This window comes from Labrus bergylta, chromosome 20, assembly GCF_963930695.1.
Source record: "Labrus bergylta chromosome 20, fLabBer1.1, whole genome shotgun sequence".
NCBI classification, from domain to species: domain Eukaryota; kingdom Metazoa; phylum Chordata; class Actinopteri; order Labriformes; family Labridae; genus Labrus; species Labrus bergylta.
The window spans coordinates 7,636,861-7,663,628 of NC_089214.1; the positions used below are offsets into that span (position 1 = coordinate 7,636,861).

The following is a 26,768-nucleotide window of genomic DNA, read 5'->3' on the forward strand; positions in this document are numbered from 1 at the left end:
TTTGGACCAGAGAAGGTAGACAGTTTAAAGGCACCCCCCCGCCCATGGCTGTTTTGGACGCCCCCTCGGTTTGCCAGATATGAGAGCAGTTATCAAGTCAAACCAAGTTCAAGTCGAACTGGTTCAGATAGAAGTGATTGTACCCGACCTAAAAAGCCTCTGCATGTTTCTAATAAGCATAGTGACACTGAGCTCACTGCTGCACTGCAGGAGAAATGAGAGAAACGAGAAACTACTGTAAGCTCAAAACATCAGAGTTTAAATCTTACTGTAGATTGAAAGATTTTTTTTCTGCTCTTTTTAGATTTAAAATGTACATTCTTCTCCTCACTTCTAGGCAGCTCAAACAGCTTAAGTAATAATTAAATTAATGGTCTGCTTTGTCAATTATTAAAAAAATAAATAAATGTGACTTTAACAAAGCAGCAGAATTTTTAGATCTTTGGTTGTCTCATCTTTGACTCTAAAGAAAGATTAAATTCAGGATCTCGTTCACTTGAAAACATTATTAGTCATGTTTAAAGCTAGAAATAGATCATTACCCGAAAATGTACATTAGTTGTTTGTGTTTACATCTAATGATGAGGATCATAGACGGAGATTGAATTGAAATAAATCAAATATGAAATGAAATAGTGATGATTGGTCACTGCCTGCAGTTAAAGCGGTTTGAATCCTGCCCACCCTTGACCTTGCTCATACATCATCTCTCTTTCCCTTTCCCTCCACACGAGTCTGTCCACTAAAGCAGAGAAATGTGCAGTGCAGTGTCCAGGGAAAGCTATTAATATTACCCATTCATTGCACACATACACAAAGCGCTGAGAACGACACAATACATCTCTCCTGTATTTCCTTCCTTCTGATATGTCCTCCTCTCTACTGGAGTTTAACAAGAAATAAAGACAATGAAGTTCAATTGCCAAATTTCAAGCATTTCCACAATTCATTTAGCAAAGTGATGAACATCAGAGTCAGACAGTTTCTTTAAATATCTGCTGCAGAAATGAGTTCTATGAGAGCTGCTGTGAAATCAATCTGACTGCCTTACTAGATTTGTACATTAATGACGCCATCGAATCGTGTCTGGAGGCGATATGATGGGGCTGGATTGTTTACAGCAGGGGGTGATCATTTTTAATTCACCAATAACAAGCTGAAATAACATTGCTAGATAAAAAGAGAGTTTCAAGTGTGATCATGAATGTACACGCTAAAGGCAAAATTATTTCCCTATGTTATACTCTCAGGGTCACACTTAAGAACGAGACACGTGCATGCCAACTGCAGCTAATCTTAGCTAGAGTTAAACCATAGACGAAGCATGAGTGGCGTCACCCATCCATTACTGCAGGGGGGCTTTGGAGTCCCATCGATGGCGGTCTCCATGCTGGAAATGCTGTCTCAGCCTAACTTTCAGTCAACCTTACGACAGGCTGAGAGCTGGAGCTGAGGCGGGTTTTAATCCTATTGACAAGACGTTACATCACGCCCACCTGTCAATCAGGTCAGCTAGCCATTTTATTGTGAATAACTCTTATCCCAAAAAATTCACCCCCTGTACAGTGTGTGCGGATCGAGAGGTGAGCTAATGAGACCAATTAGTTTTTTTAAACCAGGCTGTAAACATGTTAATTTCTGCTGTAAAAACAGGTTTTTTTGAATGTGTGTGTATGTGACTTCCGGTGCTTCTGCAGCCAGCCTCTAGTGGACAATCGACGAACTGCAGGATTAAATACACTTCCGCATCAGCCTCATTTTACTACTTGGGAGATTGCCACATGAGATAAACAGAACATGACAAAAGCAGCTTACTTTCAGTTTATGACACTTACTTTAAGTATTACCTCGGTCTTCTTCTTCACCGACTTCTTCATCTTTGTCCTCCATGTTTGGCTTTACAATATGTCATATAGCTTTAGCATTCCTCTGTTGCCCTCTTTCCTGTGTTATCAATAACAAAAGATACGGTCCATAATCAGGGGATCAGATAATTTCACCAATTACAGTCCACACTTGTAGAAACTTGTTGTCCAGCATTACACAATAAGAAGTAAATTTAGGACATCATTAGAGTATTTAGGTTTTTTCTTCTTGTTGAAATAGCCTATAGGGTAAAAAAAGATCCGTAAATCTTCATAACCGTCTTTATGGGACGTCATTGTACATTTGCACAAGTCAATACATATAGAATAATCAATAATTAAGTTTAAGGTTGTGTTATAGGCCTATTTAATATTAACCCTTTAGTATTCCTCCAATACGCACATCAGGGATGATGTCTTCATTAATGAGACTCCACGGATTTCACTCCACTGTGACGGAAGACTGATTGGATGAAGCTGGGAGCTGCCTGCAGGTAACTGTCATAGCTCTATCACATTTGTGTGTGTGTGTGTGTGTGTGTGTGTGTGTGTGTGTGCGTGCGTGCGTGTGTGTGTTCGTGTGTGCCTGATTGCGCGCCACCTCTCCATCAGTGCGTGTGCACGAGGGTCCGCAAAGCCGCTGCTGCAGAAGCATTCAACAAACTTTGATGAGCTCTTACCTAAACCGAGCTAACAAAAACAAACCCGGATTAAAACTGGACTAACACATTTTTTTTTTTTAAATATAATTTAAAAAGGTTTAATTCGGCTGGATCAAGGTGAGTAAACCTGCCATCGGTTAGAAGTGTTTGCAGTGCGCGTTGTTCGGAGAGGCTTGAGCTGATTTATTTTCGACAAATGTTTTGCATGATCTACAAGTGGCTACAGAAACGAATTTAAGTTTTAAAGGATGTCATTGTCATATTTTTTTCATCGTCATCACATTTTAAGTGGTCTTTCACGTGCGTTTTTTTTCAGGCTCGATGTAACCTTATTTCCTCACATCGCATAACTGATTACAATGTTTTCTTTTCATTTATTCGCTTTCAATTCATAGACTCTTATTTTGAAGCCGTATTTCTGTCCACCACATAAACAGGTGTCACAATGGAAAGCACCCCGGTTGAAATATTCAAAGAAGATAACAGTAAGTGCCTCTCCACGCTGCTGGACGACTGCGCAGTGAATTCTTCAGGCTGGGTGTCCGGATACTCGGAGAACCGCAATCTGACCCACGATGACAGCTGGGAGCAGGAGGGCATGTCTCCCATCATCCCCATCATCACCGCAGTCTACTCCGTGGTGTTTGTGGTCGGCTTGCTGGGCAACTGCCTCGTCATGTATGTGATCATCAGGTAAAGTCTGATTTTAAGTCAAACATCACAATTCAGATCAAGGTGGTTAAGTCTAGAAATATACAACATGGAGATTTAATGTAAAAAACAAACAAACTGCGGTATGAACGTTATAGAAGGGGAATTAACTGCAAAATCTGACAGGAAAGAACAAGTCAAGTGAGGGGGACCCACTCCCAGTGATGCATATGCCACAATTATTTTAGCACATAGGCTACATCCATTTATCCACAATCCCTGTAAATGTTTTTTTAGGGCATTTAGCTTCCATGTGACCCTTTGCTTTATTATCCATATTTTCAGTATGTTGTACTGTGACGCTCATTACAAAGTGAGATGGGAAAGTTCTCTTAAAACATCTTAAGAGCTCATACGAGGTCATCTTGTTAAGAGATAGGATACTATCTGATTATGCATGAATTCTTCTTTCTGAAAATCCACGGGGACCCGACTGGAGTTGCATTATGACAAAGAAAGAGTTGAGATTAATGTTGAACTTTCTAATATGTGGCAATATGTATTGCTCCTGCCTCCTTGAGAAGTGGCTGGAACCTTTGAAGTGTCCACTCTTTTAATCTAATAACCCTCAAGACCTCCAAAATATAATAGCAATACTCTGAGAATCCCTGCTAAGCTGGCGGGCGTGATATTAATCATAGCTGAAAGCAGCGGTGCTTTATCAAGCTGATAGCCTGCTTGCACCTCATTGGCCGTTATTTATGGTGTGCAAGAGCTTCAAATCTTCTTTGATATAATGTGAAATGCAACAGCGTCAACCACAAAGCTTCAGTCCACAGACAACAATTACCTCAAATCAGGTTGATTGCCTCGCCTGTCGGTAACAGCCAATTTTATCACGTCGGTTCCACCGCAGACGTTGAGTTTTATTGTTTTCCCTCGAGGGCAATATAACTAAAGTAAAAGGGGTTTTTATGTTGATTTAAAGTAAACTAAGACCTGAAATTACACACATCCAAGAACTTGCGAAGTGAAAACCAACCACATGAATTCCAGTAACTGAGCTGTTACTGGAAGTGCCTGGCATGTTGGAACACCTTGTGTGGCTTTAAATGGGAAAGGTCTCCTCTCTTCTAATGGCCCTCATCGTTGTTCTTTGACTGTTTTCAACTAAAAAGATTCAGGATACAACATCTGTGTGCTGCCTGCTCAACGCTTAACAAAAGACGGATCAGTTGGCAAAAGTTAAATTCAATTCAAAGTTAAAGCAAGCAGCCAGTTAGCTGAAAACCAAACTGTGATTTCTTTGACTCTTTTTGATCCAGTAGATGTCGCCCTTGAGCATGAAACCAAAACAAACTGCTGTTTGGCCACACCTCCGCTATTCTGAAGCCTCTGCTCACCTCCTCCAACCCCTCTCCAGTCACGTTTACACGAAGGAGTTATGAATTAGAACGCACCATAATTAAGCACAAGCCGCAGACAAAATTGTCCTTTCTTCAAGCTGCAATTAGCTGTGTCTTGCATTGTTGTGTTAGCAGGCTAATGTTAGCGCTCTTTAGTTCGTAGCTCGTAGCTTCATATTGAACATAAATAGACACAGAATGGCCAAGATCTAAAAACTCTTACATGAAATCCAAACAAGCAGTGAGTATGTTCTTCTTTTCTCTAGTCCTTGACTAAAACAGCTTTTATAGGCAAGGACGTAAACATGATGTAAACACAGCGCTGACAACAACACAGCTGGTGGGACTCGAGCTTCTCACTCATTGTAGACAGTTTCCAGTTTTAAAGCTGCACTAACTATCTAAAGGCCTTAGCTTTATATCTACCTTACAGCTTGAGAGTAGTGTTTATCTTCCTCTCTAACTATTGTCAGGAAATCTGAACAACAACTTTCACAAGATGTGGAACCTTTTTATTTATTTTATTCAAAATACAACATGTAATCAGCTCCAGTCAGAGTCGTAAATGCACTTTTAATGTCAAGAGACGACAAAAAAATTCTGCCTGGTGCAGCTCATTAAGTTATCCGTGTGGCCTGGTTATGACTTTGTTGGTGTTTTTAAAACAAACATGCTCATAATAGCAAACCTCCAGTGAGCCATGACAACATGGCTCAGTCACCATGAGTCAAAGAGGTAATTCTGGAATATTGTGTTTTGATTTGGATTCTTCATTTCATACCGTAGGCGTCACCGCTGGTAAAAAAACATTAAAACTTTAAATTAAACTTGAAGAATGAACTTTGCAGAAGTCATTGGATACCGCTTCAGTGTTATTATAATTTAATGAAGTGAAACCGAGTTGATTATACATGTCCTGCAAACGGATGCATGCCATACATAACAATGAAGAGTGAGTCAGAACATTACATTAGGGATTCAAGAAGCACGGTGGACTAGTCGATGTTTAATTCATAATGAGCCAATAAAGAGTCAGCCGAGCGATATATGATGGCCATGGCAGAATGGACGGATGTTTGGCTCTGGTTTAACTTTGTGCTCTGCATGTTTTAAAGGTACACAAAGATGAAGACGGCCACCAACATTTACATTTTCAACTTAGCGCTCGCCGACGCCCTCGTCACCACCACCATGCCCTTCCAGAGCACCGACTACCTGCTGAACACATGGCCCTTCGGTGAGGTAGTTTGCAAGGTCTTCATCGCCATCGACTACTACAACATGTTCACCAGCATCTTCACTCTCACCATGATGAGCGTGGATCGATACGTGGCCGTGTGCCATCCGGTTAAAGCCCTGGACTTCCGCACCCCGATCAAAGCCAAGATGATCAATGTGTGCATCTGGATTCTGTCCTCGGCAGCAGGGATCCCTGCTTTCGTTCTGGGTGGCACCCAAACCAAGAGCGGTGAGGAATTCATTTTCCTCCCTTTTGCTGAATAAAGATGAAAGTTTTTTAACATATTTTGTACATTTCTTACATTCACTTAAAGCTTGTGCTCTAAAAGCAGTAATTCATATTCAATCAAGTCCATCTGACAGTGCAGGGTTTTCCATTAACCACACATCAAGCATTTGCTTCAGGAATATAGATGATGGATAAAAAAAAAAGCAATTTAAAGCAAAACAGTTTGCTTCTGAGTGCAGATAAGCGGCTCCCTAGCAGCTCGCTAAATTGAAGCAGAATGAAAATGGCACAGAGGAGAATTTTTATTTATCATAAAAGCACTTCATCACTTAATTCAGATTCTCTCCTTTGCCTCTGCAGAAATAACCGAGTGTGCCTTACAGTTCCCCGAGCCGTACGTGTACTGGGACACGCTGATGAAGATATGTGTGTTCGTCTTCGCCTTCGTCGTGCCTGTCCTCATCATCACCGTGTGCTACTCCCTCATGGTCCTGAGGCTGAAGAGCGTCCGGATGTTGTCCGGCTCGAGGGAAAAAGACCGTAACCTGCGCCGGATCACGCGGCTGGTGGTGGTTGTGGTGGCCGTGTTTGTGGTCTGCTGGACGCCCATTCACATCTTCATCCTGGTGAAGGCGCTAGTGAGCGTGCCCGAAACCACCGCCGTCATGGCCGCCTACTTCTTCTGTGTGGCACTGGGCTACACAAACAGCAGCCTCAACCCCGTCCTCTACGCATTCTTGGACGAGAACTTCAAGCGCTGCTTCAAAGACTTCTGCGTCTCGGCCAAACTGAAGAGTGAGAAGATGTCAGGGAACAGGAAGGCGGCCGGCGGTGTGAGGGAGAACGCCGTGCCCCTGGAGAACCACGATGGGACTAGAAAACCTGCATGACTAGCAGTGGAACTGTCATCAATTTCACACATTGGAAAAGAGGACTCGCATGACCTGGGCCTGACCCATGTCACATCCACGATGTAGTCTGGACTCTGTTACAGAGACTGGATGTGTTTTCATTTACATTTTCCAACACTGAGCTGACGTCATTTAGGCGATTACATGAAAGTGACACGTATTAAGTTGTATATGTTTTTCTCACCTCTTGTTTCCGAACCTGTTTTCACGTTCAGGTGTTTATTTCCTCATGGTTACTGCTATGTAAGCTGTTATCATTTTGAATGTGAAGTTTAGGAGAATTTGTTTTAAGCAGCGCGTAAAAACAAATGTGATCAACGTTAGCCTTTTTAAACCGCAGGTCACGTCTACCTGTTCACACACTGATGGCAGAAGCTGCTGTGTAAAGTGTCCATCAGAAGTAACTAATCCAGTCATACACATTCACACACCGAGGACGAAGCAGCGGGAGCAACTTGGGGTTAAATGTCTTACCAAAGGACACATCGGACATGTAGCTGCAGGAGCTGGGGATCGGACCCCTGACCTACTGGTTGAGAGACTACCTACTCTAACATTGAGCCACAGCCGCCCCATAGTCGAGCTTTTTCTAGTGGTTTCCAACCTTTTTTGTCTCATGACCCCACTTTGACTTCACAAAACTCTGGGGACCCCTTCAGCTCATTGATTAAATTCTAATTATTTTTTTCAATCATGTGACAGTTTTTTTTTCTAGTGTTTTAAAATTCATTTCAGACCACATTAAGGCCATTTCGTGTATTTTATTGTGGACAGAGTTAGAAAAAGCCAGGATGAGTGAGGAATTTATTTTTCTCTGCGCTGCATATGTACAGCCAGGTGAGCGTGTATGAAAGCTGGACGCATGACGCCTGGATGAGAGACAGACAGATGTACTGCAAGTTTGTTTGTTTTTAGCACGGGCCACGGCTCACGTTAGCCCGTGCTAAAACAGGAAGGAAACTACAAATATGTTTTTATTGATCAGTAATAAGACATTTCACGGGACCCCATTTGAATACCATGTGACCCCAAGGTTGGGAAAACCTGCATTAGAGGCAAAGACAGTAATTTGCCAACACTTTTTTATCAGTAAAACTGTTGAGTTGAGATGAAATTTGTAACAGTATAGACTTGTGTTAACTTTCAAACAGTATACTTGTTACATCATTGTTGTAATGCTCATTTAATTTAATTCCTGTCTTTTCCACACATTACTGCCAAATGTGCCTTTAACAGTCCAGGATAACAAGTCGGAATGGGGTAAAGCGGCGCTAAATGCATAATGTTCAACCAATGCTGTAAACACGTTGACACATTTAGAAACACTGTCCGCAGAGATGTGGAAAAAAATCCTTTTTCCTCTCTGTGTAGGTTTGAAGTGTGCTGATTGACGATGTGAAAGAAGTGACTCATGTAGTACTCGAAGTCAACGAGGGATAAAGAAAAAAAAAACATCAGCTTACCCACAAATGCATCAAAGAGAGTTTATCACTTTTGAAAGTTAAAGAAGAGATCCAGGACTTGATTGTGCATTTACTATTTGACAGAGGGCTCTCTTTCAGCTTTGACTCTGGAGTTGTGTACAGTTTGATAAGTTGTTCAAGCATGGCTGTGTATAGCTTTTACCACGATGCACACTGTCCTAATGAATCAGCGCATTATGAAAACAGTCCTTCCACCCAGGTAATGCACGTTAAAAAATGTTTATTCTATCATTTGTACAGTTTGAAAGTATGACACTTAAATACCTTTGCACAGACATCATTGAATCAGACTGTATTAGCATGTCAGTGATCATTGCTGTATTAGTGTAATGCAACATCTGCAGCCTATATGCTTCATGGACTGTGCTGTTATTTTTGAATGTACTTCAGAGTCTGTATTATAAAACACATTATGTATAAACTCATCTCTCTCACTCAAGAAGAAGCTCATCTTTCAGTGATTCAGTTATAAAAAAGCCTTTTCGCAATCACTTATGTCTGATGAGGGGAGCGTGGGTTTGGGTAAACCGTCTTGTTAATAAATCTCATCATGAGTACTGACATAAATATTTATTTTGCACAGTAGTTCTGTTTATTAGTTGGAAGATTAGAGACATTATCATACAAATCATCTCATTGCTATCTGTTGAAATCTGCTGCTGCTGCTGTATAGTCGCTTTTCTGCTGTTTATTGAACAGGAGATGTATTGATTTGAACACCCTGAGTGTGGTGGTGAATATTAAAGTTTGACAAATCTCAGTTGAACCTTTTCTCTCTCTTCTTCTTGTTGGCGTGGATTTGAGTTTTACGATTCTGCTTGCATCACACTTTTAAATATTTTACTCAAAAGGGAGCCCACACACAGTGATTTATGTGAGTCACACTTTGATGAAGAACAAGCTGTGTTTGGTTATTTATGCACAAAGAGGAGTGTTGGCAGCATATAGGCAGTAAATATTGGGTTGGGCGGTTCAAAGTCCCTGCAGAGGCAGCTTTTGTTTTATAGTACGCCAGCAGCTCCCTCTACAGGAAAAAAACTGTAAATACAAGGTTGCATGTGGTTAAAAAAAAATGAATCTCACCATGTTCAGTAGGTGCATGCACATTGGAATTAGAAGAGGGTTACCTGCAGAAACTGGTTCCGAAGTGGGGGCTGTGAATAAAACCAAAGTGATTAACTGATATATGAGCTTAAAGAAAGCAATGTGTAAATAAGTCCTTAAGATGTAAGTTTGCATATGACAGTAACAACAATCTGTTCCTAATAAAAACATACAAACAGACACACAGAGACACACATACATCACCTGTGTGTGTGTTTATGTTCACTTGGTGCTACAAACATGGAGGATACTTATTCTGCTTCCCGCCTTTCTCACAATAAAGTACAAAAATATAATGCTGTTGATTTTGTATGTGTTTGAAAGGGCTTGTTTGTGTGTGTACTGGTCTGTACACAATATGATTTAAACACCTGCAGAGGCAGTGTGTGTACTTATGAGTGTGTGTGTGTATTTTTTTTTTACTTTTCTTTTCATACTTAATCTTCTCTGTGGTTGTTAACAGATTGTTTTAGTGATTTCAATGCTTCTGTTTCCCTTTGTCATGATGCTTTGATTTGCCTTGTACTGTAGTGCGCTATAGGCTAGAAATAGGAACTTGCCTTGCCGTTTTGTAAATTAAAAAAAACGCAAACATTTAAAGATATATATCATAAACATGTTGGCTTTTAAAGTAAAGCACACAAATAAGTACAGTGATGTGCAAAGAAGAAGAAGAAAACAATTAAATCATTAAGTAAAATGGAAAAAAACAACTCGGACTACTTTGTAGGGCGTGGTGGAGTGACGTGTGATCACGTGTCTTCTCTGACGTCAGCCTAGAAAGTCTCTTCCGGGTTGTTTTCCTCAGACTGGACGGTGGACAAGAAAGTTTACTCCGCTTTTTTTGAAGTTTGAAGCTTTATTTCTTTACCAACATGAATCGCATCTTTGGCAGCGGGAAGCCCAAAGCCCCGCCGCCGAATCTGACGGACTGTATCGGAACCGTGAGTGAAACAACAACCTTTATGAACGATGTCTTAAAACAAAGTAAACAAAGATGGACCCCCTTCTTTACTCGCTTAGGAAACTTTTATGAGCAGGGAACAGCTCGTTGCCTTGTTGTCATAATATTCCCAATGGTTTCAAGATTATAATTTATGATTATTGAAATACTGGTGAATTGAATAATCGTCCATCTGGGTGTTTTAACCCAACACACTGAATCTTTAATATCAGACAGAAAATAAGCATAACAACATACTGGTCTGTTTCAGTAATGAGTCAACATAATCTAATTTTAAGTTTAAATTTGAGTGATTTCTGTCACATACGACAGAAACTATGTAACTGTGAAAGATGTCAACCAGTTAAACAGGTTTTGTGTCTGGGCAGATTTATTTTTAGTTAACTGAGTGAAGGAAGAAATGTTTAAAAGTGACATTTAACATTTACCACTAATGAAAATCTAAGAAGAGCCTACTACAAAAATCATAAATTATTCTCCACTCACTCAGATAAATGTTTAAAGGACGAATATTCTCCTCGTCTTCAAACAGTTTAAATAAGTCTCAGAGCTCCTTAAAACATGTCTGTAAAGTTTCTTGTTCTAAATCCATATCCTTTGATTTGTAAGGCACACGTTAAGATGATGAATTGTTTCTCTGTTTTTTTTCTCAAAGGTTGATTCTCGGTCAGAGTCCATTGACAAGAAGATTGCCCGACTAGATGCTGAACTTGTGAAATACAAAGATCAGATGAAGAAGATGAGAGACGGGCCTTCGAAGGTGAGGTTATTGGTCTGATTTGTATGGTTAGCAAAAGAGGGGATTACTCCTTCCATTAAAAACCTTAAGAGATCTAACAGCAAAGTTTTAAATAAGTCTAAGAGCTCCCCCCCCCCAAAAAAAAACATGTCTATTTAAGCCCTGCTCAGAACAGGCTGTTTCTGTGTCTGTACCTTTAAATATGTAAATGAGCTGTGTTTGACCACGCCCCCTCTCTGGAAGGGCTTGGGTGGCTCTGACTTTCTCGCTCCATGTCCTATTGTTTACGGTGAGAAGGCAGACTCAGAGGGCAGAACAAACACCTAGCTGTGGGAGTGTCGCCCACCTGGGGGAGGGGTTACTGCCCTTTGTGATGTCATGAAGGGAAAATCTACAAACGGCCTGTTTGAGCACACATTTTCTGAAAAGTGGAGCAGGGAAAAGTCGGAGAGGATGGACTTTTCTCATCATTGGGGGGTTTGTAGACAGACTAGGGACACATGAGTGTTAGAGGAACATGGTGAAATTGATTTTGAATGACATGTGACCTTTAATGCACAAACGCTGATAGGAACAAAGTTTAAAATGCTGATGAGTGTAAACAATTCTTACGTAAGAGCAGCACGTTTGTGAGTTTGTAGTCATCTTGCACACGATTCAGCATACAGATCTTCTCATTATAAAAATATGGTATCCTTCACAATCATGAGCTACATATATTATGTTGTTCACTTCATCTTGATCATCACTTTGTGAACTTGTCTTTGTTTTGTTTTTTGACTAGAACATGGTGAAGCAGAAGGCTATGAGAGTTCTCAAGCAGAAGAGAATGTGAGTCATTTCATTTCCTACAGTCAGATTTTCTTCATGGTGTCAAATTAGCCCTAATGTTTGAGCTTTATTCCTCCTTTAATCTAACAGGTATGAAAGCCAGAGAGACAATCTCATGCAGCAGTCATTCAACATGGAACAAGCCAACTACACAATCCAGTCCCTTAAAGACACTAAAACCACGGTAAGAGACTTCTCCTAATGGTGTTTTTTTTTTTTTTACGCCCGGAGAGATAACAGCAAAAATGTGACTAATATTTTGTTTTTCTTTTTAGGTTGATGCCATGAAAATCGGCCTCAAAGACATGAAGAAAGCGTATAAGAACGTGAAAATTGATAAGATCGAGGTAAGGTTTTTTTTTTTTAATCAGAGTTGCCAGAATGTCATAACCAAGATGGTTGAGTAATTCCCGTAATTTAAAAGATATTATTGTGGACTCTATGTTAAAGGAGCAACATGTAACTCTGACGCCTAGTGTTTAAAAGTGGTACTGCAGTCTAGAGAAAACAACAACAACAACATAGCCTTCTCACTGTTTATTCGCTGTAGGAGAGCGGAGGAGTCGTTAAACAGCAGTTTGTTTTGGTTTAATGCTGGTGCTCAAGGGCGACGTCTACTGGATCAAAAGCTGCACATTCTTCCTTTTAACAGAAATGTTATTCCAATATACGTATATAATGTGTTTAGAGGCGAACTTCTGATTTTGCTAAACATGTACTTAAAACTGAAACTTTATTTTAATCCAGAACATACAAGACCAGCTGGAGGACATGATGGAAGATGCTGATGAGATCCAGGAGGCTATGGGAAGAAGCTATGGCACTCCTGAAATCGATGACGCCGACCTGGAAGCGGGTCAGTAAAAATCTTCTATTCCAGGATGTGTAGCCTCTCTCCTAAGCCCCATTTGTTCAGTACTTGTAAAGGGTTGTGTGACCTAGTTTGAAATATCCTCACAGCACCTCTGTGATTAGTGAAACATGGTCGAGAATTTGCAGAATAGTGACAAATCACTCAAAGTTCCCCCTTGTCTCTTTTGGTCACGTGACGCTGAACTGTCATTTCCACAGAGCTGGATGCGTTGGGAGACGAGTTCCTAATGGATGACGACAGCTCCTACCTGGACGAGGCTTCGTCGGCTCCTTCTATCCCAGAGGGACTACCGGGCGAGAAGTCCAACAGGGTACAACTTCTAACATGTATCAATTCAATGTTTCTGATGTGTTAACTTTTTATTAATGGGCTGTGATCTTCTTTGTTGTGTTTCAGGATGGCGTTCTGGTGGATGAGTTTGGCCTTCCTCAGATTCCCGCTACATAAAACGGCCATCAGCACACTGGACGTGCTAGTTTTACATTTTTCATCGCCATTCTTTTCTATTTATCCAACTGACACACCCAGCGTTTAAAACCTAAGCATCTTCTCTCATAGGAATGATTAAAACTAAGAATTAGGGGTCTTTAATGATTAAGTGAGCTCAAGTCGCGTATATCTCAGGTGACTTTGGGAATCGGGGTTATTCTTAACTTTGTACATTTTCTGCAGCGCTCAGTTGTCAAGAACAAATAAATTATATTTTTCAAACAGTACTTCCAGGCTTGACTGAAGTCATTTAAAGCCATTGTATATATAAAAAAGTTACTTTATTGTCAAGTGAAAGAGCATAATCAATAACTTCAAAATACTAATTTAGTATCACCTGTTACTAGAAAAATAAATAAGATTTCTTCAGATGAGAAATGGCTCAGCAGAAGAAAGGTGGCACATTCATTTTCATCATCACCAGCTCAGCCTGTAAGTGTGAGGGAAGATTTTCTGATGCAGATAATCCACTGCGCTGCTCTTGCTTTGCAGCGCATCAAATTCATAGTAGGGAATCTGGAAAAAGAAGACAAAATCACAGAAGTTAATCAAAACAGAAGATTGTGTAAACACAAGAACGAACAGCTGAGTGTTAAAGGTGATATGTGAAAAATCAACTTGTTTCTCTAACACTAATATGTGTCTCTAGTCTGTCTACAAATCCCCCAATGATGAGAAAATTCCATCCTCTCTGTCTTTTGCCTGCTCCTCTTATCAGAAAATGTGTTATAAAACAGGCCGTTTGGAGATTTTCAGTTGAGGGAGGGCAGTAACCCCTCCCCCAGGTGGGTGACACTCCCACAGCTAGGTGTTTGTTCTGCCCTCTGAGTCTGACTTCTCACCGTAAACAATAGGACAGGGAGCGAGAAAGACCGAGGCTGTATCCGAATTGCCAAGTATCTGCTCAATCTGTCAGTAGTCAGTACCTACTATCTGTGCTGTATACTGTTTAGTACCTACTATTCAGTATGCACGCACAGTAGGCAGATATTTGTTCCTACTTCATCTGATTCATTCAGTAAGGAAGTGGCGTCATTTACGTTCCCTGAACCGGCCGCATTCACCCGTTTTTTTTTGTTTAGCTTTATTCAAGAGTAATGTGCATATACAGTCAGGTAAACAAAAAACAATATCACAATGTGAAAGACAGATTAAATAACTAAATAACATACAGTACATAAAGGAAAGTATAAGATGCATTTAAATAGGGAATTCATTATTTAAATAGGGAAAAGGGGGAATGGTTTAATAATAATGTATACATTTGTTAAATTTTTTGTTGTTAAATAAAAGTAGAGATTTCAGTCGGGACTTTAAATTAAGATTAAATTACTCCACGCTCGTTTGTTTTGATTTGGAGGCGCACTTGAAGTGACGATTTACGTTTAATTTCGCACAGCATTGTGGGTGGTAATATACAATTAATTTCCTGAAAGCATGCATCCGATCCATACTGCATGAAACCCTGAAGTTAGTATCCATACTGAAATGTTCCGTATACTGAGGTGGACCCAAAAAATGCATACTGAATGACCACGAGAGTTCAGTGTACTGAAACTCCCTACTGAATAGTACGTACTGCATACTGAACTGTGGCTATTCGGAAAGGGCCCAAGACACCGAAGCCCTTCCAGAGAGGGGGCGTGGTCAAACACAGCTCATTTACATTTAAAGGTACAGACACAGAAACAGCCTGTTCTGATCAGGGCTGAAATAGAGGGGTTTATTGGCATGATCAAATACAGGACCAGAGTGGATTTAGAACAGGAAACTTCACAGACATGTTTTGGGGCTCTGAGACTTATTGAAACTGGTTGAAAAGGAGGAGAATATTTGACCTTTAAGCATAAAGTGAAGACAAGGGTCTAACCTGGACAACTTCATATCCCAGAAGCCTCAGATGTCGCTGCTTAATGGCCTCTTTTCCAAGTAGTTGTCTCTTGTTGGTAGTGAATCTCTTGTGTCCATCAATACAAAGAGCAATCCTGCAGCACACACAGAGCACAGTGTGTTTACTCTGAACGACAGAATATAACTTTCAGTACATAAAGAATAAAAAAACAGGGACCTATTTACCTTTTGTATACATCCTCACTTTGCCTGGCAGGCAGCACATATCCCTCTTTGTCCAGTTTTATCTCCACGTCTACAAAAGAATAAAGCGTTAAACCCTTTGTGTACAGTCTGTAGAAAATACTGAGAATATTAACAGCTGCTGCGTTTATGTTACCGAGTGTGTAGCAGTACGGTGTCAGAACTTTGGATCCAAAGTATACACGATCCCCGAGCAAATCCACAAGTCTCTTTCTTACAGCGTTGTACAGATGCATGTCGACCAGCGTCTCCAGAGAGTGTGCAGACCTGAAGGACTTCACACGGTACTTTGGGAGGAGTCTGGGACCCTGAGGAGAGACATAATGTGTAAACGATCAGGAAGAAATCACAGCACAATACGGCTGCTGTTTTGAATTCTTGCGTTACAACTAAACGAAACCTTCAACTTGGAACATCGACCAAACAAGATAAATCAGGAAAAGCTACAGGAGGAGTCAGAATGTAAAGGTTAGTTCTAGATATTTCACCTCATAGAAAGGACACTCCAGCTTCAGGGTTATGTAGAGCTGGGTCAGCTGTGCCAGGACGACTTGGTCCATTCCTGTGCCCTGATCTGGAACGACACAATGCATTTCATTTTTATCTTTGAAGCACAATAAGACAGTAGTGAAACAGTCACCACCAAACTACCAGGTTGTAAATGTGGGATTAAAGTGTTACCTTGCAGTTGCTGGAGGAAGTAGCTGCTGAAAACCTTGGCCACAAAGTTCACAGGGAACCTCTCCACCAGGGTGCAGGAGTGCAGCAGGTTGAGCAGCGTTCGAGGCTGGAAGTGTGAAAAGCGTGAGTGCAGGATGTTCTCCACTTTCCTGAATACATCGCCGGCGTTTGGCGGGAGGTAGCCGAGCTTTCCCAGAGCCACGATCTGCGTCGCCACCTGTCTGGTGCTGTAGTCGTCCGCCCGGTAGACAAAACTCTCCGCAATTGCGTCCATCACAATCGGGGAGAGAATATTCCTCCGGCCAAAGAACTCGCTCACTTTGGTAACCGTCTCGGGGTGGGAAGTGAAGACAATTGAGGGTACACGCCTCTCCATCGCCTCAACGAAGAAATGATCATTGTGACCAAAGTGCATGAGTGCACCAAGGACAACAGTGAGCTCCTCATCACTGAAGTGAGGTACATGCAGAACGGCCTGTTTGTAAAGATTGATCATGAGAGGAATGGCCTGTGTCTGATTCAGGGTCACGAGAGCGCTGAGCAGCCCGCTGACAGCAGCTGGATCCATGTGGGAGTAGACTGTCACGGCGTGCACGTGCATGGCATTCAGCAAGTCCCTGTATTTTCCATTTTCAGCCACACCACCTTGCAAAAGTCTATAAACGGCGACGAGATCGGCTATGTTCCACTGGGAAGGTTTCTCCTTCTGGATTTGCGCCATCACCTGCTGCAGCATCACACAGCCAGGCCCTTCCATAGCCAGCATCGCCCGACCTAGAGTGCACAGCTGCCCTACACTCATCTCCCCTTTGTCTAACCTCTCCTGGCTCTCTGACACCAGTCGCACCATCAGCGTGCTCCAAGGATCCAAGAAGAGGCGCGTGCAAGCCCAGAGAGCCGACACCACCCCTGCATCAGTCAGCCACCGGGAGTCCTGCTCCAACTGGAAGCACAGAGCTCTGATTGTGTCATTCTCTAGCACCGAAGGATCCTTAAGTGAGTTTCCAAGCTGCTCCAGGTCCGCAACACGGTGAAGTGCTGCTGCAGCCATGGTGTCAGACATGAGCTCCACCGAGCGCAGCAGTGAGAACACCTGCCGGGATGAGGAGCAGGTCGCCAGGCGGTTCTGAAAAGACTCCTCCTCCGCATCCGCGGGTCTGTGGAGCTGAGTCAGACGGAAGCGAGGCCCCGAGTCTCTGTGGATTCCAACGGAGCTAGAAGCGACGAAGGACGGCTCCCTGATGATGGTGGTGGTCAGGCTCCTTCTCCCGCAGTCCTCCTGGAGCTTGCGGCAGCCCTGTGTCCGGATGCAGCCGCCCGCTGAGGTGAATAAGCAGGCCACGCATTCGGGCCGACCCACCCTGCTGGAGCCCTGGAGCCTGGAGGGGCAGACAGCTCCAACAAGGGGGTAACGCTGAAACCCGAACTGCCCGAGCACCGGAAACCTCTGGATCAGCTTCAGAGCCATGACCCCGCACCAGGAAGCTAGAAAAACAAACAATGAATACATAACAACAGGTAAGAGGTTTCCTGAATGTCACATCCGAGTAAACAACACAAATTAAGTCTGAGAACAAAACTACCAGCATTGACAGTACTCAGTCCCCTTGTTATGCAGGTCCCTGTCAAGATCTGCATGCACCTCAAAGCAGATCTGGAGGAAGATTTGTGATGGAAAAGTATTTGAAGTTTACACTTAATAAAGTTAAATGCGTAAATATAACCTGCAAACAGTGTTAGATTCTGAAGTGTCTGCAGAGTAAATGTATGTAATGTATGAAAAATGCGCCAGTAAAGTGTTTTAAGGGTAGCTCAACCATATTTTTGTATTGTCCTGTGAGGTGCATGCAATTCTCGACAGGCACGCATTTGTCTTCCCCCTGTTGAACAACCAACCTTGAGGTTAGCCACATTAGCAGCTAACGCCATCACAGTCAGCCCAGAAGAGTCGCACAGCTCTGATAAGGATGTTTTAAGGCTGAAGCTTCAGTTCACAGTGACGGATAAACAATAATCAACAACATGGAGGTGTTTTGAATTCATACCTGGGCTTTCCGATAACAGAAAACAGTCACAGATTCACCGCTGTCAGAGGAGGTGCCGTCCTAACGTGGCCCTCTGACGGATCTTGACGCGTTCAAATGCGCCTCGTAAATCGGCACTCCCATAGTTGAAGAACATTTTCTCGTCCCCAAATTTTTATAGAATATATAGAATAGAATAGAATTACTTTATTGATCCCAAACTGGGAAATTGTGGCGTTACAGCAGCAGGTTATCCAACACCTGAGTAAAAACAATGTTAGCAAATCTAAACATAATATAATATTAAATACAAAGTAAATAAGCACTAAAAATATCAAAAATAAGAATGTGAATATATACAACCAGGATTTAACTAAGAATTACTAGTCTTAAATAGGAAGATTAAATATATTATTATTATTATTATTATAATATATATATATTAAATATATTATTAAGCTGTATCGCAGATACTCTTATACCTGTGTGTAAAATATTAATTCTGCCCTTCTATTGTAGCACCTGAACAGCACATCGTATTGTTTACACCAAGATTAACTGAAATGTCACAGAACAGTCAACTTTAACCCCAACCACCTTAATACTTACAGTCTATGACAATGACCACCACCTCACCTTACCGATTCCTTTTTTTACAACCTGTCGATTCGACTTCAGGAATCGTCTTTTTATCGATAGCATTTGAAGGCATCACCGACACCATGCAGTGCTTCAGGTAGACACCAGAGGGCGATATGACATATGTAACTCAAATACAGTAGATCAAGGTTTACTTGAGGTCATATGGCTTGTTATCGCGTTGGTATATACTGTGTTTTCTGTTAACCTGGAACAATTTTTCATTCCACCACTTACTCATCATGAATTAATTTTTTATGTAACTGTAAAACCACAAGTCTGTTAAATATTCCAACTTATCTTCGTCATCAACTACAGTCTCTAAAGAGAAAACACCGCTGAACCACAGGCTGCCCTCAGGATTCAGATTCCTCATCCAGTGACGGAGCCAGACTTTTTTTGGCTGGGATTGCAAACTACCTCTGTGGGTGGCTGGAAGTGTTCAGTGTGCTCACAAACACAATGTTTGGTGGAGATAGAAAAGGTAAATAAGTGCTATTTACATCTACTTTCAATACTTACATTAAAGTATTAATAAATGTTATATGATTGTGTATATCTTATCAATAGTGAAACCCTTTTTGATTAACTATTTAAGTACTGAAAAATAAAATGTGTCTCCAGTCACCGTCTGAAGTAGGAAAAAACTATATTTCAACAACAGTCCCGCCTCTGACGAGGCAAAAAGCCACTTCCAGGATTTTTGGGTGGCCACTACAGGATGGCCAATCAGTTTTCTAGGTTGGTCCTGTCCACCCCTTGGCTCCGCCCCTGTGACCTCCTCAGTAGATTTGGTGGAAGTTTAATAATGATTGTACTTTAAATGATTATTGTGCTTTCCGTGACTCAATCTTGTATTTTTCTTTGGCTTGCTCACACATTTTTTAAAGATATAAATTCCTTAAACCAGATGGTTAAATGGTCCAGTCCAGTGATGAGTCACAGCTCTACAGCATCCTCATGTTTGCTCGACAGTTGCAGCAGATAGCTACCTCTATCTTATTCAATAACAATGATTATCCCTTTTGGATTGAGGTTTTAAGTCTCAAGGTGCGGATCAAAACTTATATGTAATCGCTGCCTGAGGATCTCAGACCAGCATCTCCTTTTAAATCTGTTTAACTTATTTGGATCAAAGGCTTCCTTACTGTCTCTTTATGTCTTGTTTTATTGCCACATTGTTTTTTACCTTTTACTTGCATATTGCCCCTCTCCTAATTTAAGATACCTATACACTCATTTCTGTTAGAGCAGGACGTCCTCTTTATGAAGACACTCCCTTCTTCGACAGTAAGGAATCAGCATTATCTGACAGAGTTGATGTATGTTCATTCTTGACTGAGAGAATTCAGCTAGTACAAGTCGGCACACGTCTAATGTCTTTGCTTAGGAGGCAGAGTGGACTTGCCAAGACTTGAGGGAGAGTGGTGTCTGAGCATTTAAAATATGCCTCGGAACAAAATAAAGACAGAATAATGCATCATGTACTTCAGTTGTCATTTATGGAAAGGGGAACATTCAGCAAAGTACAACTTGATAGAGGGCTTTATTTAAAAAGTTTATATTATAAAATGTAAAAATTCAGCTAAACCCGATCACATGAATTGCAAAGACTTATCCCTCAGAGCTTCCAAGGTGCTGCCAGCTCCTTCACATGACAGAAAAAAACAGTTTACAACCTAGAACACTTTTTTCCTCCTCATTAGAGATGTGTACATTGGCATAAAACTGGAAGTTCCCAACAAACAGGAGTGGATAGTTATTGCTTTGGTTTGTTTAAAATGGGGTTTATACTGGAGAGTTGAGACATGCAGCACGGTGATCTAGCTGACTGAGGACGAGACGGAGAGGACCGAGGGGGGAAAATACGCTGGCATGGATCTTTAATCGTCTTTTTCCTTGGCACCGTGCTTTAGGATGCGAGTGAACTCCACGTAGTTGAAGTTGCTCTTCTTGTCGATGGGGGCCTCCCTGAAGAGCTCGTCCACCTCGTCGTCTGTAAATCGGTCGCCCATTGTTGTGAGCAGCTCCCTGAGGTAATCGTCTGGGATGAAACCTGAGGGGGTAAAACATTCAGATCAGATAAGAGGGCTAGAGATGGCTTGGAACAACATCGGAATCCTCTCCTCATGAGGGTTTACTATCCAAGAGACGCCTTTTTATGAACCAACCTTTCAAGGCAAGACAACTTTATTTAAAAGCAATAAAATGTATACATAGCTACAATTCTTGTGTTAAAATTATGAGAAAAGTACAAGACAAAGAAAAAAATTTACAGTAGAAAAAAGTTATCTTAACAAGAGTCCCTTGCTACTGTTATTTTGATTGACCCTCGAGAGTAAAACAACGTCTCTGATGTAAGTCGCTTTGGATAGAAGAGTCCGTTTAGTGAATTGTAGATATGTAGAGCAACCTTTGTTTCTATCAACAGGAAAGAAAGCTTACCTGTCCCCTCCTCATCAAAGCAAGCAAAGGCATTTCGGATCACATCCTCAGGGTCTGTTCCATTGAGCTTCTCTCCAAACATGGTGAGGAACATGGTGAAGTTAATGGGTCCAGGAGCTTCCATCATCATGGCCTCCAGGTACTCATCAGTTGGATTTTTCCCTTTATAAAGAGAAACAGGTATGTTGCATTTAAAAGAAGCACACGCGAAATTCACAGCTGATTAACATTTAAAATGTTTACTCGTAGAACTAGTTTTCAAACAATGCAGGAGGCGGAGCACACCCAAAACTACAGAAAAGGTTCTTCCCTATTGTTGCATTCAGCTCATCCAGAAGTAAAACACAGAGACTCTCTTACTCACCCAGTGAGGCCAGCATGTCATGCAGGTCCTCTTTGTCCACGAACCCATCACGGTTCTGGTCAATCATGTTGAAGGCCTCCTTGAACTCCTGAATCTGAGACTGGTCAAACATGGCGAAGACATTGGAAGTAGCGCGCTGAGGGCGCTTCTTCGTGGTCTTTGACTTCGCTCTTTTGCTCGACATTTTGACTGTTTTGTTTTCCTGTGGAAAGTAAAGTGTCAGTATACTTACACTAATAAATCCCGCAAAAAGTTTTAGTCACAATCAGGGACTCATTCTATTAACATGAGTGAAAACAACATTTCAGTGGGGGGGGGGGGGTATCCTTCCCAAAGGTAGAGATAGAAGCCATCTTCTAATGGTAGCAAATAGACAAAACATCGGCCTGATAAGACGACCAGAGGATGACACCCAGGGAAACAATCTGACCAAAGGTTAAGCGTATCATGCTGCTACTCAAAATAAGATTTCATCATTCGTACCCACAACTCGGTGTCAGGCGTTTTAATTCTCTGGCAGTGATTCCTCAGAGAGGTGTCCCTCACTGAGCTATAAATGGAGATGTTCCTCATCTTTCTAGGTTGTTCAGCTCACTGCTTTCACTAAGGGTAGGAAACTCACTGATGTGAGGACAGATGCCCTTATGAGGCAATGCCTTTGAACGTAGACTGATACATTCATCACATCCTACCTTGACAGATAATCATGTTCAGCCGCTGGGTGTCCACAGGCACAGTTTGGTCTTTTATTCAAACTTTGAATAATATGACCTGGCTAGATATCATTCAGGTTCATGACGGTAGTTTTAAAGGCTCCCTATTGTTAAAAAAGGAAACTCATTTATAAACACTTAGGAAGGTGTCCTGAAAAATATAATTTAACAATAATGATAACTAAAGGGTTGTTTCTGTGACTGCTGTGGTTGAAGCAGCTCTGCATTTCAACATTTACCATTTTGAGTATAGTAGAAAGATACTTTATTGATCCCGACAGAAATTCAAAGCATCCAGTAGCAGGTTGCAAAGACGTACATGACATGAAACATTTGTTACAAATTAAACCGCAAAACCGACGTCCCCATCCCAACCCGAAAAAAGATTTAAAGAATACCCCTAGATGAAACAAACTTGTAAAAAGTAAAATAACATTTAATTAAGTTTCAATTACCATCCCACCATCATTAAAACAATTTAGTCTTAAGATTAAACATTACTGTGTTTTGTACACAGGTTAGCCTAAATGTTTAATTTTATATTTTGGCCACAGAAGTAAATCACCACTTCCTCATAAACATGCATACATTTATATAACTTTAATTAATATATATATATATATATATATATATCATGTATTGCTTTTTTTTTTCAAAGTGTTAAAATGTTTAAAGTGTTTCAGATCAATAAATTGTGATTTGCTGTAAAATAAATGATTAATCAAGTTTATTAATCGCGATTTTTAATATCGTACCAAAAATAATCGTTTTTTATGATTTGACCCAACCAGGCAGCCGTAGTTTAATCAGATGTTAATTATATAATTATTCCCAATAAATAAAACCTAACGTTATGGCACCTTTCGCATTATCTGGTACATTTAAGTTAATAAAATAAAAAAGGTGAAACCAAAAGATAAATTATTTTAAACCATTTCTTGTTTTCACGTCCGACGCAGTTTGAGTTCGCTCTCTTCACGGACTGCGGCCTTGTTTTAATCACATCAGAACTATTAATGTGCAGACAGCTAACGTTTGCAACTGATACACATCGAAACGTCACATAAACAGGTTTAAAAAAAAGCTTAATGCACAAGTTTATACTACCTGCATTAAAGCCAAATGGTTTGAAAACTAGGTTAGCTTCTGAGCCATTAGCAGCGCAGCTAACACTGAGCCGTGTTTTCAAAGCAACGAACCGGACATTAAAAATCAGCACAGAAATCTTCTACTTAGATACACGTCTTTAACAGTGTGGCATCCTTACAATGAAGTGAGTATTACTTAGCTAACATAGGCAGGTAGAAACATACAATTAAATCGTTTTCTTACCTGACAACAACACGATACTTGTCAATTAGCCCTGCGCTTCGCTTGTACTCAACCACCGCCCTTCACTTCCTGATGCTGGGTTCAGTGAAGACAGCTCGGGGCAAACCAACTGAGGGAAACAGAGGGGGGTAGTGGTCGAGTCCAAAACCCTTATTGATCGCTTTATAATCTATGAAAATGCCGTTTTACTCCGAATAAACACATTGGTCATTTTAACATGGCTTTTTATTTTTTAAGACTTGAGTATTTTTTTTTTTCCATTCGCAATTCAAACTCTTGAATTCGGACACCCCTCAGCTGGAAAAAATACAAGTTCCACAAACACTCCCTTGCCAGCGTTGGCATTCCTGGATATGCCCTTTTAAGGAAAGAAAGGATACAACGTCCATTACATTGTGCAATTAGGTTTTAAATGATCCCAGTAGGGGTACAAAGACCCTGTTATCACCAATAAGTCACATATATCAGGAGTGATTAAGTATTACATGTCTAAGTTGATTGCTTATGCTAAAAACAAACTTAAATAACAGTTTTCACCTCAATGTTTCTGATTGAAATGATAATTCCAGTTAGGGTTAAATGTCTCAGCTTTTGCTTTTATTGTATGAGGGTGCATTGGATAAATAACTTCCCAGGCACATGAACTCTGCATTCTCTATGCTGTGTTGTTGCATTTGTTTTGGCATGTTTATGTTTTCTGAAAAGAGAGCTTCAAGACTTTCTCCATGCTGAAATAAAGTAAAATAAAGCAAAAATAATGTAAAGGTCACATACTATAATAACCTAAACAATAAAGATAAAAATGTAGATGGGATGGATAATTATAGATACTGACAGTCCAGTGATGATGGGGCAACAGTTGGTCCCCCGCTCGTTACTGTAAAGGGAGGCTTACAGGCCGCAGGGCTTCAAAAGCAAAATATGGAACCGTTGACTCATCGGTTAAAAGAAGCCACATCTGTCTTTTGTGTTCAGTTGAGATCACCATGAGACGCTCATAGTTATGCTATCAAATATGTAGCCAGACAAGTCGGCTATCTAAAGCTTGAGATTCCTAAAATGACATGATTGTTGTAAATGATGCGTACAAGAAGATGAATACTTAAAAACATACAGTGTGTAGGTCAGTGATGGTCTTCTGGTGTAACAAAAGAGCTTTGAAAAAATAACTCACTGCTAATTAATATAGAGTATCATTAAAGAAAAAGGCAGATAGCACATAAACATGCATGGATACTATGGAAACTTTTTATTCAAAAGAGTATTTTTCAGGTAGTATCATCGATCTCTTTCTTTTTATTCAGGAAAGATTAAAGGTGACATCATTTTTAGAATACATCGTAGTGTCGTTTTTAACCACTAGAGGATGCTATAGCTTTATAGAAAACAGATCATTATTCTAAGCAATACGTGGGCCTTAACAGATTAGGGAAAATCTAACCCAATACTTTGTGTAAGGTTTTGAAACGTGTTCGTGTCTAGAACTGTTACAGCCTCAAACAGATTGAGCCTCACAGAGTGAAATCCTAAACATAGCCTGAATAAATCCCACGGGACATCCCATACAGTTGGAATTTCCTGGACAGCTGAACACAGTGACATGCTGCTTACATGAAAATGATGAATTGCAACCATGTTCAGTTGGACAATCAAGCTCCCATACAGCATGTGTGGGATAGACAAATATTACCGCTTAAGTAATGTAACTCCATCACTATCTTTACCCAGAAAATGACCATAGAGCTTCCTCCTAATCTTTAATATCTTAACAAACCTGAACTTTAGGGCTCCACAGTTGCAGTGTGAACACTATAAACCCATCATAGAGTCACTATAAGGTGATAAACGTAACTGTTGTAATAGTCAAGCACTAAACAGATTCACAGTTTTATAACCCATAATTCTCTTTAAATATCACAGGGGTACAATTGGGATGAAGTCATTAGGTGGCTGTTCTCATGTTTCAGGTAAAATATGCACTTGAGCTGAGATTTAGGAAGATACTTTTCTCCAGGAGCTTTAAGTTACAGCTGTTTGTTAATTGGAGATTATATTCATATCACAGTAAAGCCCAGACTGTGTGAGATAAAAGCTTTGGATGGACCGTGTGCTATTCATGGACATGAAGTTATATCCAGTTATCCCAAAGGTTGCCATGACTTTGGGTTTGTGATCGGGTAGTGTCAAGACCTGAGCGATAGGCCACAAGTTTCATCGTGTTTCCTTGTGTTCCCCCGCTCCCCTTGTGTTTCTTGTTGTCTCTCTGTGTTTGTCTCTGGGTGTGGCCATCCTCAGTTCTCCTCACCACTACCTCCTGATTGCTTCAGCCAGCTCACCTGTCTCTCATCATCTGTGAGAGAAGATAAATTAGTTTCTTGTGTTCAGCCGACTAATCTGTTTTTCCTTCTTCTCAGGATCAGCAGTCATCAACCTGCCAGCTTCTGCTCACCAGACTCTGCATTATCATCCAGCCACTCTCCACCTCTCCACCTCCAATTCTTCAACTCAAAATTATCATCTTACTTGCACATAGCTCTGTATATATATATTTATTTCTCGTTTACTGCACATAGTTCTGTTTACATCTGGTCACTACTGCACATAGTTATGGTCACATCTGTTTACGTCTGTTAGCCCAATCACTGTCCACTTATATCTACTTTTTTATATTTTGTATTTTTAAGTTAAGTTTAAGCTTGAAGTTGTATTTAAATTGACACTTTATATTTAGGTTAAAATGTTTCGTCTACCTGCACTGTTGTTGATTTACTGCTCTATGTGCCTTTGAATTGCCCCCCGGGGACAAATACAGTTTTTTTTTAATTGAATTGAATTGAATTGAATTGAATTGAATCTGCAACTTGAAACATTAAAACACTTCGACTGATACACTGCCCCTTGTGTTCTGCATTTCTTTGGGTCAAAGAAACACTAAACTGCCATTGCCATAACAGGTCATCCTTTCTGTCTTTTGCCTGCTCCACTTTTCTTAAAATTTGTGCTCAAACTGACTGAAGTGCAAAATCCT

The 26,768-nt window shown here is 40.8% G+C and overlaps 4 protein-coding genes across 4 annotated transcripts; 2 read left to right on the forward strand and 2 right to left on the reverse strand.

Moving 5' to 3' along the window:
• Positions 1-2,433: 2,433 nt before the first annotated feature.
• LOC109999661 (delta-type opioid receptor) lies at positions 2,434-9,207 on the forward strand. Its single transcript, XM_020654756.3, has 4 exons — positions 2,434-2,644; positions 2,965-3,220; positions 5,700-6,052; positions 6,413-9,207. Exons 2-4 carry the CDS (start codon positions 2,973-2,975, stop codon positions 6,940-6,942), a joined length of 1,131 nt encoding a protein of 376 aa, XP_020510412.1. The 5' UTR covers positions 2,434-2,644; positions 2,965-2,972; the 3' UTR covers positions 6,943-9,207.
• Positions 9,208-10,329: 1,122 nt separating this feature from the next.
• On the forward strand, positions 10,330-13,675 carry chmp5b (charged multivesicular body protein 5b). Its single transcript, XM_065948722.1, has 8 exons — positions 10,330-10,495; positions 11,171-11,275; positions 12,039-12,085; positions 12,176-12,269; positions 12,361-12,432; positions 12,833-12,941; positions 13,157-13,269; positions 13,356-13,675. Exons 1-8 carry the CDS (start codon positions 10,427-10,429, stop codon positions 13,404-13,406), a joined length of 660 nt encoding a protein of 219 aa, XP_065804794.1. The 5' UTR covers positions 10,330-10,426; the 3' UTR covers positions 13,407-13,675.
• Positions 12,608-18,427, reverse strand: fastkd3 (FAST kinase domains 3). Its single transcript, XM_020654755.3, has 7 exons — positions 18,269-18,427; positions 16,224-17,708; positions 16,031-16,116; positions 15,679-15,850; positions 15,525-15,594; positions 15,319-15,433; positions 12,608-13,964 (listed from the first exon to the last, which is right to left on the reverse strand). The coding sequence occupies exons 2-7, from the start codon at positions 17,689-17,691 to the stop codon at positions 13,866-13,868; spliced, it is 2,010 nt and encodes a 669-aa protein (XP_020510411.2). The 5' UTR covers positions 17,692-17,708; positions 18,269-18,427; the 3' UTR covers positions 12,608-13,865.
• Positions 18,428-20,369: 1,942 nt separating this feature from the next.
• Positions 20,370-23,873, reverse strand: myl12.1 (myosin, light chain 12, genome duplicate 1). The gene is made up of 4 exons (XM_020654760.3): positions 23,741-23,873; positions 21,696-21,897; positions 21,332-21,493; positions 20,370-20,942 (listed from the first exon to the last, which is right to left on the reverse strand). The coding sequence occupies exons 2-4, from the start codon at positions 21,877-21,879 to the stop codon at positions 20,770-20,772; spliced, it is 519 nt and encodes a 172-aa protein (XP_020510416.1). The 5' UTR covers positions 21,880-21,897; positions 23,741-23,873; the 3' UTR covers positions 20,370-20,769.
• Between the last annotated feature and the right edge of the window lie 2,895 nt (positions 23,874-26,768).

Coding starts and splice junctions, on each gene's coding strand:
- fastkd3 (XM_020654755.3), bottom strand. CDS start 17,691: ATGGCTCTGAAGCTGATCCAGAGGTTTCCGGTGCTCGGGCAGTTCGGG. Junction 16,117..16,223: donor CTTCCTCCAGCAACTGCAAG/GTAACACTTTAA, acceptor GTGTCGTTCCAG/ATCAGGGCACAGGAATGGAC. Junction 15,595..15,678: donor ACCGTACTGCTACACACTCG/GTAACATAAACG, acceptor ATTCTTTTGTAG/ACGTGGAGATAAAACTGGAC.
- chmp5b (XM_065948722.1), top strand. CDS start 10,427: ATGAATCGCATCTTTGGCAGCGGGAAGCCCAAAGCCCCGCCGCCGAAT. Junction 10,496..11,170: donor TGACGGACTGTATCGGAACC/GTGAGTGAAACA, acceptor TTTTTCTCAAAG/GTTGATTCTCGGTCAGAGTC. Junction 12,433..12,832: donor TGAAAATTGATAAGATCGAG/GTAAGGTTTTTT, acceptor ATTTTAATCCAG/AACATACAAGACCAGCTGGA.
- myl12.1 (XM_020654760.3), bottom strand. CDS start 21,879: ATGTCGAGCAAAAGAGCGAAGTCAAAGACCACGAAGAAGCGCCCTCAG. Junction 21,494..21,695: donor TGACATGCTGGCCTCACTGG/GTGAGTAAGAGA, acceptor CTCTTTATAAAG/GGAAAAATCCAACTGATGAG. Junction 20,943..21,331: donor CTTTGATGAGGAGGGGACAG/GTAAGCTTTCTT, acceptor TTACCCCCTCAG/GTTTCATCCCAGACGATTAC.
- LOC109999661 (XM_020654756.3), top strand. CDS start 2,973: ATGGAAAGCACCCCGGTTGAAATATTCAAAGAAGATAACAGTAAGTGC. Junction 3,221..5,699: donor GTCATGTATGTGATCATCAG/GTAAAGTCTGAT, acceptor CATGTTTTAAAG/GTACACAAAGATGAAGACGG. Junction 6,053..6,412: donor TGGCACCCAAACCAAGAGCG/GTGAGGAATTCA, acceptor TTGCCTCTGCAG/AAATAACCGAGTGTGCCTTA.